This window comes from Hyaena hyaena, unplaced genomic scaffold (genome assembly GCF_003009895.1).
Source record: "Hyaena hyaena isolate Hyena2069 unplaced genomic scaffold, ASM300989v1 scaffold_151, whole genome shotgun sequence".
Taxonomy (NCBI): domain Eukaryota; kingdom Metazoa; phylum Chordata; class Mammalia; order Carnivora; family Hyaenidae; genus Hyaena; species Hyaena hyaena.
The window spans coordinates 2,809,830-2,825,150 of record NW_024080783.1 but is presented as its reverse complement, the minus strand read 5'-3'; the positions used below and the strand labels follow the sequence as shown (position 1 = coordinate 2,825,150).

General features: G+C 37.5%; 1 protein-coding gene across 3 annotated transcripts in view; it reads left to right on the top strand.

Moving 5' to 3' along the window:
• Positions 1–15,321, top strand: part of RABGAP1 (RAB GTPase activating protein 1) — a 164,886-nt gene that overhangs the window by 54,958 nt on the left and 94,607 nt on the right. For all 3 annotated transcript variants that reach the window (XR_005529630.1, XM_039239071.1, XM_039239072.1), the window contains one exon: positions 12,181–12,355. Coding sequence is in view for 2 of the 3 variants with exons in the window: in XM_039239071.1 (XP_039095002.1) it covers positions 12,181–12,355 (175 nt within the window). In the remaining variant the exon portion in view is untranslated. The remainder of the gene's footprint in view (positions 1–12,180; positions 12,356–15,321) is intronic.

Sequence of the window (15,321 nt, the reverse complement as noted above, 5' to 3'; positions counted from 1 at the left end):
GTTACATATACTTTAGTCCTTTTGATATTACCCCACAGATCTCTTAAGGCTCTCGTTTTTTTGTTTTTTTTCTTCAGGTGTAGGACAGTCTGTTTGGATCTGTCTTAAAGTTGGTTTGCCCTTTTTTTTATCATTCCCAGTTTGCTGTTAAGCCCATTCAATGAATTTTTTTTAAAATTTCAGATCTTATATGTCCATTTGCTTCATTTTTTATAGTTTCTGTTTTCTAATGAGATTTCTTCTTTGTTCTTTTAAGCAGATTTTCTTTTACATCCTTGAGCATATTTATAATATTCTTACTTTAAAAATCCTTAACTGCTGATTCTTTTTATAGTATTTTTTTTAATGTTTTATTTATTTTTGAGAGTGAGAGAGACAGTGAGTAGGGGAGCATCAGAGAGGGAGGGAAACACAGAATCCGAAGACAGGCTCCAGGCTCTGAGCTGTCAGCACAGAGCCTGATGCGGGGCTCGAACCCATGAACCATGAGATCATGACCTGAGCCGAAGCCGGACACTCAACTGACTGAGCCACCCAGGCGCCCCCTTAACTGCTGATTGAAATGTCTGATGAGTCACATTTTCCTTTTTCTTTGCCTAGTAATTTTGTAATGTGTAGTAGACATTTTTAATAATAGATTGTTATGGTCTGTTATATTGTGATCTCTTAGTATCAGCTAAAAAATAAATCTGTCCTTTAATTTGGTCAAAGTCAAATTCCATACTCTTTTTCCTGTGGTGGGCAGCAGATAAACTCTGTGTCCTTCTTTTAGCTTTTCATGGCCTCAGTTGCCCCACTACTTCTCCCTTTTTTGCTTTCCTTTGTATCAAAACTTTCTGAAAAAAAATCATTAAATCTGTGGTCAGTCTGAGTTTGCATCTTCCTTGGTCTGTCAGCAGTATATGATGCAGATAATCATTCCTTCCTTCATACCTTACCCCTCTTTCACTTAGCTTTCAGGACATCTCCAATTTACCATGTGCCAAAAGATCTCATTGTTTCGCCTCCTGACCCCTAAGATGCTCTACTTGTCTGTCTTTACTATTTCAGTTCACGGATGCCTTCTCCTAATTATTGCTTAGGCCAAGAATTTTTCTTTTATTTTTTACACCCCGTATACAGTCTTTCAAGAAATTCTGTTTACTTTCAAAACATGTCTAGAATATGGATACTTCTTACCATTTAGATTATGTTAACCTCACATCTCAATCGTCACTTTTACCTGAGTTACAGTAGTAGCCTCTTCACTCATCTCCCTGTTTCTTTGTTTTCCCTCCTTTTGATATGTTTTCAGCAAAGCAGCCTAGGGTCAAATCAGATCATTTTTCTGCTTGTAACCCATTAAACTTATTTTACTCCATAAAAACCAGAGTCCTTACAGTGTTCTTATAAGACCCTATCCAATCTGCTGCCTGTTACATCGTAAACTAATTTCTCTTTTACTACTCTTCTTGTTTGCTTCCTTGGCTCTAACCATTCTCTTGCGGCCTTTGGTGTTAACTATCTCTTCTGCCTAAAATGCCCTTTCCCCTTTTCCCACTTGCTATTATTCACCTCCTTCAAGTCCTCATCTTTAAGTTTTTGCTCAGATTTACATCTTAACAATTCGTGTCTGCCACATTTAACACTGCAGTTTGTCTGCTCTTCCACTGGTACTGCCAGTCACCCCCATCCCCATGCTAGTATACATATTTTAAATTTTGTACAAGACTTTTAACTTCCATATACCACATTATATACTTAACTTTATTTTGCTTATTATCTGTTTTTTCTGTTAGAAACCTCTACTAAGACAGTATTCCTGATCTGTCTTGCTCCCTAATTTATCCTAAGCATCTAAAACATAGTAGTTCTCAGTAAATATTTGTTGACTTGATTTTATTTACATGTTTGATCTTCTCTTTTACAAAATTATAATGTTGCTTCTCAGTTTAGTGGAATGTACTTAAAAATTTTTTTTAATGTTTTTATTTGTTTTTGAGAGAGAGAGCAAGTGAGAGAAGACTAGTGGGGAGGGGCAGAGAGAGAAGGGGACACAGAATTCAAAGCAGGCTCCAGTTTCTGAGCTGTCGGCACAGAACTCAAACTTGTGAACCACAAGATCATGACCTGAGCCAAAGTCGGAGGCTTGACTGACTGAGCCACTCAGGCACCCATTGACTGTACTTTTTGATAGCAATAAATATTTTGGTTCCAGTGTATCCAAGTTAGTCCTTTTGGTTATAGTTAGAAAAAAGTGGCAAACAACACAGGAATAGAGATTTCTCTTCAGTGTTTTCTTAGGAGACAGAAAGTAAACCTGGGTTCCAGCACTGTTTTCCCAATTTTTCACTGTGGCAGAAGAAAACGATTAGCATAGGGTTATCAGCTTTGGAGCCAGAGTGTATGGATTTTACCACTGACTAGCTTTATAACTTTGAGGAAATACCACCGACTCTGAGCCTGTGTACTCATCTGAAAAATGGCAGTGATTTGATCTTGCTCATAGTGTTATTGTGACATTAAGTGAGAAACTGTACAACACACTTGGCACATAGTATGTTCTTCATACATTTTAGCTATTATTCAGAGGACTGTGGAACCTTAGTGGGACAGAGGAAGAATAAAAAATACTAAATCATGAAGTCAGAACAACACTGATTATTAGTGGATCAGCCCCAGAGGAAGAATACTTCAGAAAGAAAACCAGTTTAGGGGCGCCTGGGTGGCTTAGTCGGTTAAGCGTCCGACTTTCGCTTAGGTCACGACCTCATGGTTCGTGAGTTAGAGCCCGGCGTCGGGCTCTGTGCTGACTGCCAGCTCAGAGCCTGGAGCCTGTTTCAGTCTGTGACTCCCTCTCTCTCTGACCCTCCCCTGCTCACGCTGTCTGTCTCTCTCCTAGAAATAAATAAAAAACATTAAAAAAAAAAAAAGAAAACCAGTTTACAGGTATCATTTCAAAAGTTCAGGGAGTAGGGATGATTCTTAAGTTTGTAGAGATGATAATAGAAATTAATTCTATTATAATTTTAGTACAAATTTGTAAGAAAACATATCCTCTTTAATTATAGTTCTGTCTCTTTTATCTTGGTGAACATAAGATTTCTCTGATCTTGCTTTTCCCTTGAGGTCTTATACAACCTTAGAGTCAAAGACTGCAGTGAGTTTACAGGAATATTATATGGCTTGGTCTACAATAATGTATCTAAGTAGGCTAACACATGACTTGGCAGGGTAAACTTGCCAGAAACATATACCTGAGGCCTAGTCTGATAGACTGCTCTAGACTCTGTTAAGGTTACAAGCTAAACATAGACTGAGCTGTCAATATTTTCTTTGCAAAAAGCAGAAGTTTATAAGTGGAATCTAGGAGGAGGGCAAGGAATTCCTGAGAATAATCTTTCATTTTTCTCCTTATTAGGGTAATTCTTTTGGGGGGGGGGAGTCAGTTTTGTGAGGGGTAGGGAGTGGGAGAGAAGAGAGAGTATGAAGAATTTGAGGAACTTGTTCCTGTCTTAGGGCACTTAGAGCACTGTTAATCTCATTCCTTGTCATATAATAAACTAAGTTTATTTCCTCCTTTACATTCATGGCATTAAAAAGTAGTAGCTACAGTGGTTGAGGGCCTACTGTAGCCATCACTATACTAGCTACTTTGCTTTTTTCTGTCTTATATAATTTTCATAGTGATCCAATGAGGATAGTATTTTCAATTTTATAGACCCAAAGGTGTAAAATATTTTATGGAATATTGGGTGAACAAGGTGCATACCCAAACCTTCTGAGAGTCTCAGGATTCTTTCCGTAGAAACATGCTCCCTTTGTCCCTTTGTCTGTAGGTCTTCTTTTTTTTTTTTTTTAATGTTTTATTTATTTTTGAGAGAGAGAGAGCGAGAGACAGCGTGAGCAAGGGAGGGTTAGGGAGAGAGGGAGACACAGAATCCACAGCAGGCTCTAGGCTCTGAGCTAGCTGTCAGCACAGAGCCCGATGTGGGGCTTGAACCCACGAGCTGTGAGATCATGACCTGAGCCGAAGTTGGATGCTCAGCCGACTGAGCCACCCAGGCACCTTAGACCCCTGTCTGTAGGTCTTAAGAGCATTTTTAGGATTTAGTTAAATTAAGCAGAATTTAAAATTTTAACCCTTTTACAGTTCTCATCAGACAGAAAAGGAAACAATACTGCCGACCAAATGTTTTAAATATATAGCAGATAGTTTCTGTTTTTTGCTGTTAGTATGGGAAAATATTTTTTTTGTTTTGTTTTTAATGTTTGTTTACTTGAGAGAGAGGGAGAGTGCACGTGTGCATTGGGGAAGGGACAGAGAGCTAGAGGGAAGTACAGAATCTGAAACAAGCTCCAGGCTTTGAGCTATCAGCAAAGAGCCCAATGTAGGTCTCGAACTCTGGAACAGCGAGATCATGACCTAGGCTGATGTCAGACACTTAACCGACTGAGCCACCCAGTCGCCCTTAGAAATGTTTTCTTAATACATGCGTTAAAATTTATTCTTTTTCCTCTACTAAAATTATCTGATGACTCACTAATTTTCCTGAGACTGGACAAGCCTTCCCACCTTTGGGGATTATTATATTAAGGTGGAATCATATCAGAAGAAAAACTTAAAATTAGGAAAGAATTATTGTTTTCTTGGATTTTAACTTTTAGATATCATTTACTAAAAGAGGAAGAAACTAATTTGAAGGCTAGATTTTCCAACAGTATCATAAGGTGAAGACCAGTTAAGCAATTTTAAAACTATGGATTTAAAGAATTTTATTGCCAAAGAGACTGTAGGGGTCTCTTTCATGAAATTATTTAAAATTTTTATTTATTTCTGAGAGAGAGAGGGTGAGCAGGGGAGGGTCACAGAGAGAGGGAGACACAGAATCTGAAACAGGCTCCAGGCTCTGAGCTAGCTGTCAGCACAGAGCCTGACTTGGGTCTTGAACCAACAAACCGTGAGACCATGACCTGAACCGAAGTCGAACGCTTAACCGACTGAGCCACCCAGGTGCCCCTGAAATTATTTTATAAGTTAAGTCAATGTCTACAGTAGCCAATATCATATAGACAAGTTTATTAGCATAACCATACTGGAAACCTGGGCCTCTTATTTCTATTTGGGATGTGTGCGTGCATGTGTGTGTATGTGTGTATGTGTGTGTACATACACAGGGATATGCACTAAACCACTATACCTCTCAAGATAAAAAATATGGAAATGCTTTCTATACTAGAAATCTTAAAGTGCTAAATCAGGAGACATGATACCACGATATTCCCATTATTTCTGGGAAGTGCCACTCAGGTTAGGTGGTGACCACTGGATTTTTCCTTGGTAAAAATAGTTTTGTCTTTGTATTTAGCAAATAATATTTGGGGTCATTCTTTGGCAACGTCCAACTACCCAGTTCTCTGCAACTTTCTAATGATTTTAGTATCCATTGATAATCCTTTCTAAATCAGTTGAGGGGCGCCTGGGTGGCTTAGTCGGTTAAGCGTCCGACTTTTGCTTGGGTCATGATCTCGCGGTTCGTGGGTTCGAGCCCCGCGTTGGGCTCTGTGCTGACTGCCTGCTCAGAGCCTGGAGCCTGTTTCAATCTGTGACTCCCTCTCTCTCTGACCCTCCCCTGCTCATGCTGTCTCTCTCTCTCTCTCCTAGAAATAAATAAAACATTAAAAAAAAAAAATTTAAATCAGTTGAGTTCATTCACATATTTTCAATAGTCATTTAACATTACAGAGTTTTTTTTGTTCTTTTACATTTATATGTTTCTTTTTTTTTTAATATTTTTATTTATTTCTAGGAGAGAGAGAGAGAGAGAGAGAGACAGCATGAGCAGGGGAGGGTCAGAGAGAGAGGGAGGCACAGACTCCGACACAAGCTCCAGGCTCTGAGCTGGCAGTCAGCACAGAGCCCGACGCGGGGCTCGAACCCACGAACCGTGAGATCATGACCTAAGCGAAAGTCGGACGCTTAACCGACTAAGCCACCCAGGCGCCCCATTTATATGTGTTTCTAATATTGAATATGTTCACAATTACAGTAACAGTAATGTATTTTTTGCTTTATCCTACTTTATTGAAGAATTCAAAAAGAGCAGTTTTGTGGGAAATACCTTTTTTTAAATGTTTATTTTTGAGACAGAGAGAGACACAGAGTGTGAGTAGGGGAGGGTCAGAAGGAGAGGGAGACACAGAATCCGAAGCAGCCTTCAAGCTCTGAGCTGTCAGCACAGAGCCTGACACAGGGCTTGAACCCATGAACTATGAGATCATGACCTGAGCTGAAGTTGGCTGCTTAACTGACTGAGCCACCCAGGTGCCCCAAAATACCCTTAATACAGATCTTTATTTTATTGTTCCTAGCAAATTTATGACAAAATTTTTATTTTAATTTTACAAATCAAAAACTCGTAAAATGTTAAGAAAAGGTACTATTTATTACATGTGTTTTTGAAATACAGATTTTATTAATAAAATTTCAGTGAGGACAAGCTTATATATATTAATACATTTACTGATGGGGCATTCATTAATAAGTTTGCAGCATTTCTAAAATCAAGCTGGTGTTATACTGCAATTTGTGTACAACTTACATTGTACAAGTTTTTTTCTATTGTAAATAAAACCTATATTTTAATATTAGTATATAAAAATTAATATGTAACCTCTTAAATGGAAAGGCTTACAAAATATTTAATATATTTTGAACTTTTCTATAGATGCTTAAATTTTGGGAGAAACATCTGTTAATATAACTGTAATACCTATATATTACAAAAAATAGATATATGTAATATGAAATTTAGCCTGTACAGTTTCAAATTCCCATTTGTTGATATTTATTTCAAAAAAAAAAATCAGTGCTTCAATTAATAATAAAACTATTGAGTGAAGGTTAAGATTTTATGTAACTGTTTTTTCCCTTTGAACTATTCTAGTAAGATTATAAAATCACTTCTGTGTTCAAAAGTTAATTGAGATATTTTTTCTCATTATATTTATGTTACCACTTGACATATAGTTAGCTTCATTTGTTTACGTATTTTCAATTTGGAGTCTTTGGGTATTCTTTTTACCTCTTTGGTTTAATTGATTTTTTGAATATTTAAAATATAATGGTCCAAAAGTCAAAATTATGTGAAAATGTACCCTGATGTCATATTTGTACTCATCTGTTTCTCCACCCAACCTCATAAGTAACCATTATTATTGGTTTTTAGGTTATCTTTCCAATGTTTCTTTTTGTGACAGTAATAAAATACTCCTACATATTTTTAACTCCCTTTTTAAACAAAAACTAACATGTACTGTTCTGCACCTTGCTTTTTAAATTTTTTAATGTTTTTATTTATTTCTAAGAGAGAGAGAGAGAGAGACAGCGTGAGCAGGGGAGGGTCAGAGAGAGAGGGAGTCACAGACTGAAACAGGCTCCAGGCTCCGAGCTGGCAGTCAGCACAGAGCCCGACGCGGGGCTCGAACTCACGAACCGCGAGATCATGACCTAAGCGAAAGTCGGACGCTCAACTGACTAAGCCACCCAGGCGCCCCTGCACCTTGCTTTTTAATATATCCTGTAGATCATTCCACAGTAGTTCATAGAGCTCTTCCTCATTCTTTTTTTAAAAAATTTTTTAATGTTTGTTTATTTTTGAGAGAGAGAGAGCTAGCTAGAGTGTGAATGGGGGAGGGGCAGAGAGAGAGCGAGGCACAGAATCCACAGCCGACTCCAGGCTCTGAGCTGTCAGCACAGAGGCTTGAACTTACGAACTGTGAGACCATGATCTGAGCTGTGAGACCATGACCTGAGCCGAAGTGGGACACTTCACTGACTGAGCCACCCAGCTGCCCTGAGACCTTCCACATTGTTAATGGCTGTGTTATTTGGATGAATCACGGTCTGTGATTTTTAATGTTTATTCATTTGAGGGAGAGAGAGAGAGACAGAGCTTGAGTGGGGGAGGGACAGAGAGATAGGGGAACACAGAATCCGAAGCAGGCTCCAGGCTCTGAGCTGTCTGCATGGAGCCTGACATGGGGCTCGAACTCACAGAATAAGAGATCGTGACTTGAGCCGAAGTGGGACTCTTAACTGACGGAGCCACCCAGCCACCGCATGATCTGTGATTTTTAAATTGTCCTCTGTTGATGGATTTTTTTTTTTCCATCATTTGCTATTCCTAATAATGTTGCAGTATAGAACCTTATATGTAGTTTTGATTTTATGCAACTGCATCTTAAATTTTTATTAGTAGACACATTGGCACATAACATGAGAATTTTACATCTGTGATTTTGTCATATTTGCCAAATTCTCCTCTCTCATAGTTCTAGTCATATATGAGCAGGATATGAGAGTACCTGTTTCTCTATATGTTTGTCATGAGTATATTGTCAAACTTAAGGATCTGATGGTAGCTTTAATTTAGCATTTTTCATATGTTTAAGGGTGATTTTTATTTTCCTGTTCTGTGAACTGTCCCTTCATATTTTTTTGCTTTTTGGTTTTGGCCTTTTTTTCTCTTAGTTATTAGAAGTTCTTTCTGTGGTTGAGAGATTGATCCTTTGAGATATAAGTTGCAAATATTTGTCCTTGTTTGTTACTTGTTACTTGTCTTATGACTTAAATTATGATGAATCCTTTCAGCTTTTTGGCTGTACAGTTTCTTTTCATGTACTTGAATTTACTGAGTTGTTCCTTTAAAGCTTCCGGATTTTGAGTTATAATTAGAAATGTTTTCCATACAGCTAGTAATAAAGAAATTTACACATCTTCTTATTAATAGAATTACGGTTTCTTCTTATATGGTTTCATTTTTCTACTTTTAGATCTCTGATTCATTAGTGTTTTATTCTGTTCTATGATGTAAAGTATGAGTCTGATTTAATGTTTTTCCAAATGGCCATACACTTTTTTAATGTTTACTGTGTTTTATTATGTTCTATTCATTATGGTTTTTATGTTCTATTCCATGCGTGTTTTAGGTTACTCATGCACCAATATCACCCTTTAAATTATGTAGACTTTATTAAATATTTTTAATATCTGACAGGGCTACCCCTCTCCCCATTTCTTTGGTGGATTTTGTTGGATATTCTTGTTTATTTTTCATGTAAACTTTAGATTCAAATTCTATGGCTCTAGAAAAACAGGATAGGTATTTTTACTGAGGAGAATTGACATCTTTATGAAGTTTAGTCATCTTACCTAAGAATACATGATACCTTTCCATTTATTCAAGTCTAATATATTTTTCTTACAAGAGTGCTTTTTTAGAAGCTTTTTATTACAGAAAATTCAAACATACACAGAAATAAAAATAACAGCGTAATGAACTGCTGCGTACTATTTCCCAGCTTCAGCAATGAATATCATTTTTTTTAGCGTTTATTTTTGAGAGAGAGGGAGAGACAGAGCATGAGCAGGGGAGGGGCAGAGAGAGAGGGAGACACAGAATCTGAAGCAGGATCCAGGCTCTGAGCTGTCAGCACAGAGCCTGACGCAGGGCTCGAACCCAAGGTCTATGAGATCATGACCTGAGCCAAAGTCGGACGCTCAACCGACTGAGCCACCCAGGTGCCCCAATGAATATCAGTTTTAATAGCTGGAATTCTTGACTTATAAGCAAGGTCCAATTCATGATTCTGTTTATCTGACATCAAAGGGCACTTTTGGTCTGATCAGTGTTATTCACAGAAGGGTTTCTGGGTGATTGCAGTGGTTATTAACATTTATGTAGTAGTCTCTGAGAAATTTTTTTTAAGGGTGAAGAGGTATTGATCTTTGAACTCTTAGGTAGTATTTTACTCATGTTTCAGATAATAATTTGTAACAAAAAAAAAAGGAAATCCTATTCCCTGTAGGTATAGGAAAAAATATAGGGAAAGTGTAATACTTAAAAATGATAATTAGAAAGTCAGAATAAACATGTATCATAGATTTTAATTCAGTTCATTAAGTAATGAGGGAACCAGTAAGATGGTTAAACTAGCCTTACATATTTGAGGAACTTGAGTTTATATAGTGCTTCTTTAAAAAGAAATAAAAAGGGTGCTTGGGTAGCTCAGTCAGTTTAGCATCTGACTTTGGCTCAGTTCGTGAGTTTGAGTCCCGCATTGGGTTCTGTGCTGACAGCCCATAGCCTGGAACCTGCTTCAGATTCGGTGTCTCCCTCTCTCTGTCCCTCCCATGTTCTCACTCTGTCTGTCTCTCTCAAAAATAAACATTAAAAACAAAATTTTAAAAAAAATAAAGAATGTTAGAACAAAATTGCTAGGTTAGAAATAAAACTGGTTAATGTCTTATAGGTAACTTTGGGTTATTTTTTCTACTGGACAGAAATCATTTGCCGTCTACCAGACACAAATCTACAGGCTAATATATAACTTCCCAGAGTCTGGATCTTTAATTAATAGTAAGTAGTTGGGGCGCCTGGGTGGCTCAGTTGGTTAAGTGTCCAATTTTGGCTTAGATCATGATCTTGAGGTTTGTGAGTATGAGCCCCACATTGGGCTCTGTGCTGACACCTCAGAGCCTGGAGCCTGCTTTGGATTCTGTGTCTCCCTCTCTCTCAAAAATAAATATTAAAAAAAAAAATAGTAGCTAAGTCAATTGTTCATTCATCTAGAAAATTCAATAATCCTTAGGTAGACATGTTAAAACAAAGTTGGCAAACTACAGTCCATGGGTCAAGTCTGGCCTGGCCTCTGTTTTTATAAAGTTTCTTTGGAATGCAGCCACATCACCTCATTCAGTGTCTGTGGGTGCTTTTGTATCATAGTAGTAGAGTTGAGTAGTTGCCACAGACTAGTGATCCCCAGAGCCTAAAATATTATTCTTTGGCCCTTTACAGAAAGTTTTAGTGATTCCTATATTACACAGTGCTTCAGGATGATACTAAAAGGACACATTGCCATTAATTTGGCCTTCCAGGATTGGAATAATTTTTTTAAGAACCTACGTGAACATTCAGATGATAAAATCTGCTCTGCCTGGTATTTCCATACCTACTGAACCTTTTAATCCCCTGTCTTTCTGTATTTTTACTTTATGCTTGTATATCTTTCTCTTTGGTGTAGCTACCTTTTGAGTTATCTTTGTATCTATTCCTACAGTTCTGCTTTTCTTCATGCTCTGTGTTTCGCCTTTTTCCCCCTCCTTCTCAAACTGTCTGTAATGTGGAATATTAATATATTTAAATTTGGTACTGGCAAAGTTTTATATTCTCTGTCCTTAATTTTTAATTTAGGTGAGTTCAAACTTATATGTTTGCCTCAAAATACAAACTAATTTGAGATACAAGATTTTTGTGAATTTCATTAATCTCTTTCTTGCTGCCCACTTCAACCCCCACCCCAAGTTGTAGCTTTCATTGGAAGAAAAGTTCCCTACAGTGCTTTAATTAAGCTAAAGGAGGGAGAAGAAATGTGGAAATAAGGACTCTCAGTCCTAAACTTTATGTTTTAGGTTTTTTAAGAAAAATGTTTATTTATTTTTGAAACAGAGACAAAGTGCTGACAGGGGAGGGGCAGAGAGAGAGGGAGACACAGAATCCAAAGCAAGCTCCAGGGTCTGAGCTGTCAGCATAGAGCCCGATGCAGGACTCGAACTCACAAGCTGTGAGATCATGACCTGAGCCAAAGTTGGAAGCTTAACTGACTGTGCCAACCAGGCGCCCCTAGAATTTTTTTGTTAATGTTTGTTTATTTTGAAAGAGAAGGAGAATCCCGCCAAGCAGTCTCCATACTGTCAGCACAGAGCCCAACACGGGATTCAAACTCAGGACCGTGAGATTATGACCTGAGCTGAAATCACAGATTGGATGCTTAACTGACTGAGCCACCCAGGCACCCGTAAAATATTGTTAAACATTTTTTTCAAGGATAGTTTCATATAGGAAATCTTAAAGAACACCTTAAAGTAACTAGGAAGCTATAGTTGGTTAACGCTTATTAAATATTGACAAGTGCATATATGATGATATAGTCTGAAGATAATAAAATTACAGAGCAAGAGTCCTGCCCAATAAATAACCTATTTTCCTATGGGTTTTAAAATCTAAACATGTATTTTTCTATTTAGAAAAGGTTGCATTTAGGGTAGAAATTTTTATTCTCACATCCTGTGTGAAATCAGAAGTGTAGTGCTCAGTTAAAAATTTGCCACTTAGTAAATAATATTTTTTCATCTTCAAGATAAAACAGAAGGAAAGAAATAACAATACTGACACTCTATATGAAGTTGTGTGCTTGGAAAGTGAATCAGAAAGAGAGAGGAGGAAAACTACAGCCAGTCCCTCAATTCGTCTGCCACAGTCTGGATCTCAGAGTTCCATGATACCTTCTCCTCCAGAAGATGATGAAGAGGAAGGTAAATTGTAGGGAGACCTTAATTTCTATTTTGGGGTGGCCAACCATGCAAACCATTATAATTTTGTCAGGGAATTGATATGGTGATGTAACATTTGGAATTCTTTCAGTTATTACTTATGAAAGTGTACTATATGCAGAGGAGCATGGGAGATTCAGACATGAACAAAGGATCTTAAGATAATTGTAATCAAGTTGGAAAAAATGAGCTTTATTTTCAGTGCTTTTTTAAAGAGTCTGCCTATGTTAGTTTAGTGTATCGGTACATTTTTAGAGCAAATGTGACATAGCTTCCACCTAAATACATGTTCTCGTCTCTGTTGATTCATTTTAGAGGGACAGTTTCACTTGCCAAAATGTGGCTTCCATACAGGATCCTTTCACAAAATGCATGTATTTAAAAATACAAATTTATATTTATATATTATTGGATTTTCACACTGGTAAACTATAGGAATCAACCAGTTCTTCCCCCTACCCCCCATGGTTACATCCATTAACTAATCTGTCAGTCTTTCAGTCTCTGTTAAAAGCTATCGTATAGAAGTGGAAAGGAGGAGCACAGGAAAATTAAAAGTTTGGGAGGCATTTTCTAATTGATAATTTTGTACCAGGACATTATTTTTAAAAGGAAAAAGACTGATTGTAATAAAGGTCATATGAAGCATGTGTTTACGTGAAGTTCGTAGGAAGTGTTCTGGAAATTCATAGAAGAGAATCCATTTTTCATTGTAGGAAGATATGGTAAGGCATTGTGAAGAGTAGTTTTGGAGCTGGGGCTTTTAAAGTACAAGGACAATTCAACAGGCATAAATGGGGTGGTTTGGGCACTACTGGCTACGAAATTGCATTGACAAAGGCCTAGAGTTGGCAAGAATGATTGATACATACTCATGATTATATATACTTTTTTCAAATTAGAGCAAGCCCTGACTTTCCAATTCCCATTGTTCCTGTAACTTTCACTTTTCATTTACTAATATTAATGGCCACCAGGTACTAGGTGCTTAATATGTGGTAGGTACTTTGCTTCTAAAGTAAAATAATACTTTGTTTATATAAATCTCACAAAAATTCTGAAAACTAAGATTTATAATTCTCCTTATTTTCCACATAAGGAAATGGAATCTCAGAAATATGAATTTGCCCAAGGTCACACAGCTAGAAATTGGCAAGGAAGATCTTAATCTGGTTCTGAGAGGTAGCAGTCTGAGCTATATTCTGTAATCGTCTCTGTGCATTTAGTTTACATAAAGCATTTTGAACTGCAAAGAAAGCACATGTATTGTTGTGGGAGAAGAAGAGACAATTTAAAGTCTTCCTTCAGAGCCAATTAAATCATGTGTTAAAGCTGGGAAAGGTGGAGTTGTTCTCACTGTTTGAGATTTTTCTATAACTAACAGTCTTGAGACTTGTAGTTTACCTTCTGAGTCAACACTGCTTAAGGTGGAAGAGCAAGTAATAGTTCACAGAACTCTTCTCCCCTTAAACTCAACAATAAAAGCAAAACTCACTATAAACTGAGAAAGACACTCTATTTTTATGAAACCAGAGAATGGTCAAATGATGAATCTAAATGCTGTGGATTTTAAAGAATATTTACCGGTTACAAAGAAATTTGGGCCCAACTGAAGGATAATATCAGGTCTAACATCTAGTTGTATCTGTAGCAGGCATGCATTTTTCAGTATCATAGAGGAGTTCAGAGGACCTTCACTGACAGTTGTTAACCAGGAGCCATGAGGCCGATGGCAGACCATGAGTGAGTCAGGGAACACTAGAACAGGAGCTCTGTGAAGGAAGAACACGTATCTTTTTTTGTCTACATTGTTTCCCTAGTGTATAACACCATTCCTGGTATGTAATAGTTGTTCAGTAAATATTGGTGGGATGGGTACCCTCACTTAGATCCATTCCCATAGTGAAAAGCTAATGACAGGACCATGGAGCTCAAGAAAGCTGTGCAGCCATGCCATCTTTTAATTCTCTAACATAATATATGAACCAAGGAGACCCATCCTGTTGGCCACATGTGTTTGCTCCCTGGAAATGTCCAAGATCCTGTAGAGTGGCTCCTTATTCCATAGGACCTTGGTGCTTGCAGGACAGGAAGCCAGCAGGTATAAAGGGGAGGTGTTCAGAAGCAATATTCTGAAACTGAGGTTGCCTGCTCCCTTTCCACACCCCTGCCTTAGGTACATGGAGTTCTAACCACATATTTTAGACTACTATCCAGATATGTTGAAAGCATCCAAAACAGTAAAAGGAAATTTGATAAGACAGGTCTTCCTGATCTCTTTAAAGGAATTGTCATCTCTTATACATCTTAGTACATTTTATATAGCTACTATTCTCCAGAGAGTTGCATTATATTGATATTTGAATGAGTGGAAAATTACATGAGGCCTTAGAAAGTAGGGCCAATTCTGCCAAATAGTGAAGTTGGGGATGTTTATTTTCTTGCCCTTGAGCCTTTTTCTTTTCCTTATTGATACTCCCATTTGTCCCAAAAGAGGTCTTATTTACATTCAGTCTGTGTCTTCCCTATCTTGCCATCAAAACTGATAATAATGTCCAAGACATTATAATGTACAGACATAATAAGTATCATGGATTTCTGAGCTGTCACTAGTAGAGATGTAAATCCATGGTGTAATCATTAGAGGTATAAAGATCCAACCTTTGTTTAGGCAGGTTAGGCCAAAAAACTTAGAAACAGTATTGGTGAGGACATATGTAAGCAAGTACCATTGTACTCAACAGTGGAAATGTAAATTGTAGAGCTATTCTGGAAGGTAATTTGTCAGTAAGTTAAAGAATCCTTAAACTTACGCATTTTAGCCCAGGATCCACTTCTGGGCACATGCCCAATGAAAGCAAGAGATATGTTCATCCTGACACTATTTGTAGCAAAAAATGGAAAACTCCCCAAGTGTCCAATGAAAGAAGATTGGTTAAGTAAATGTC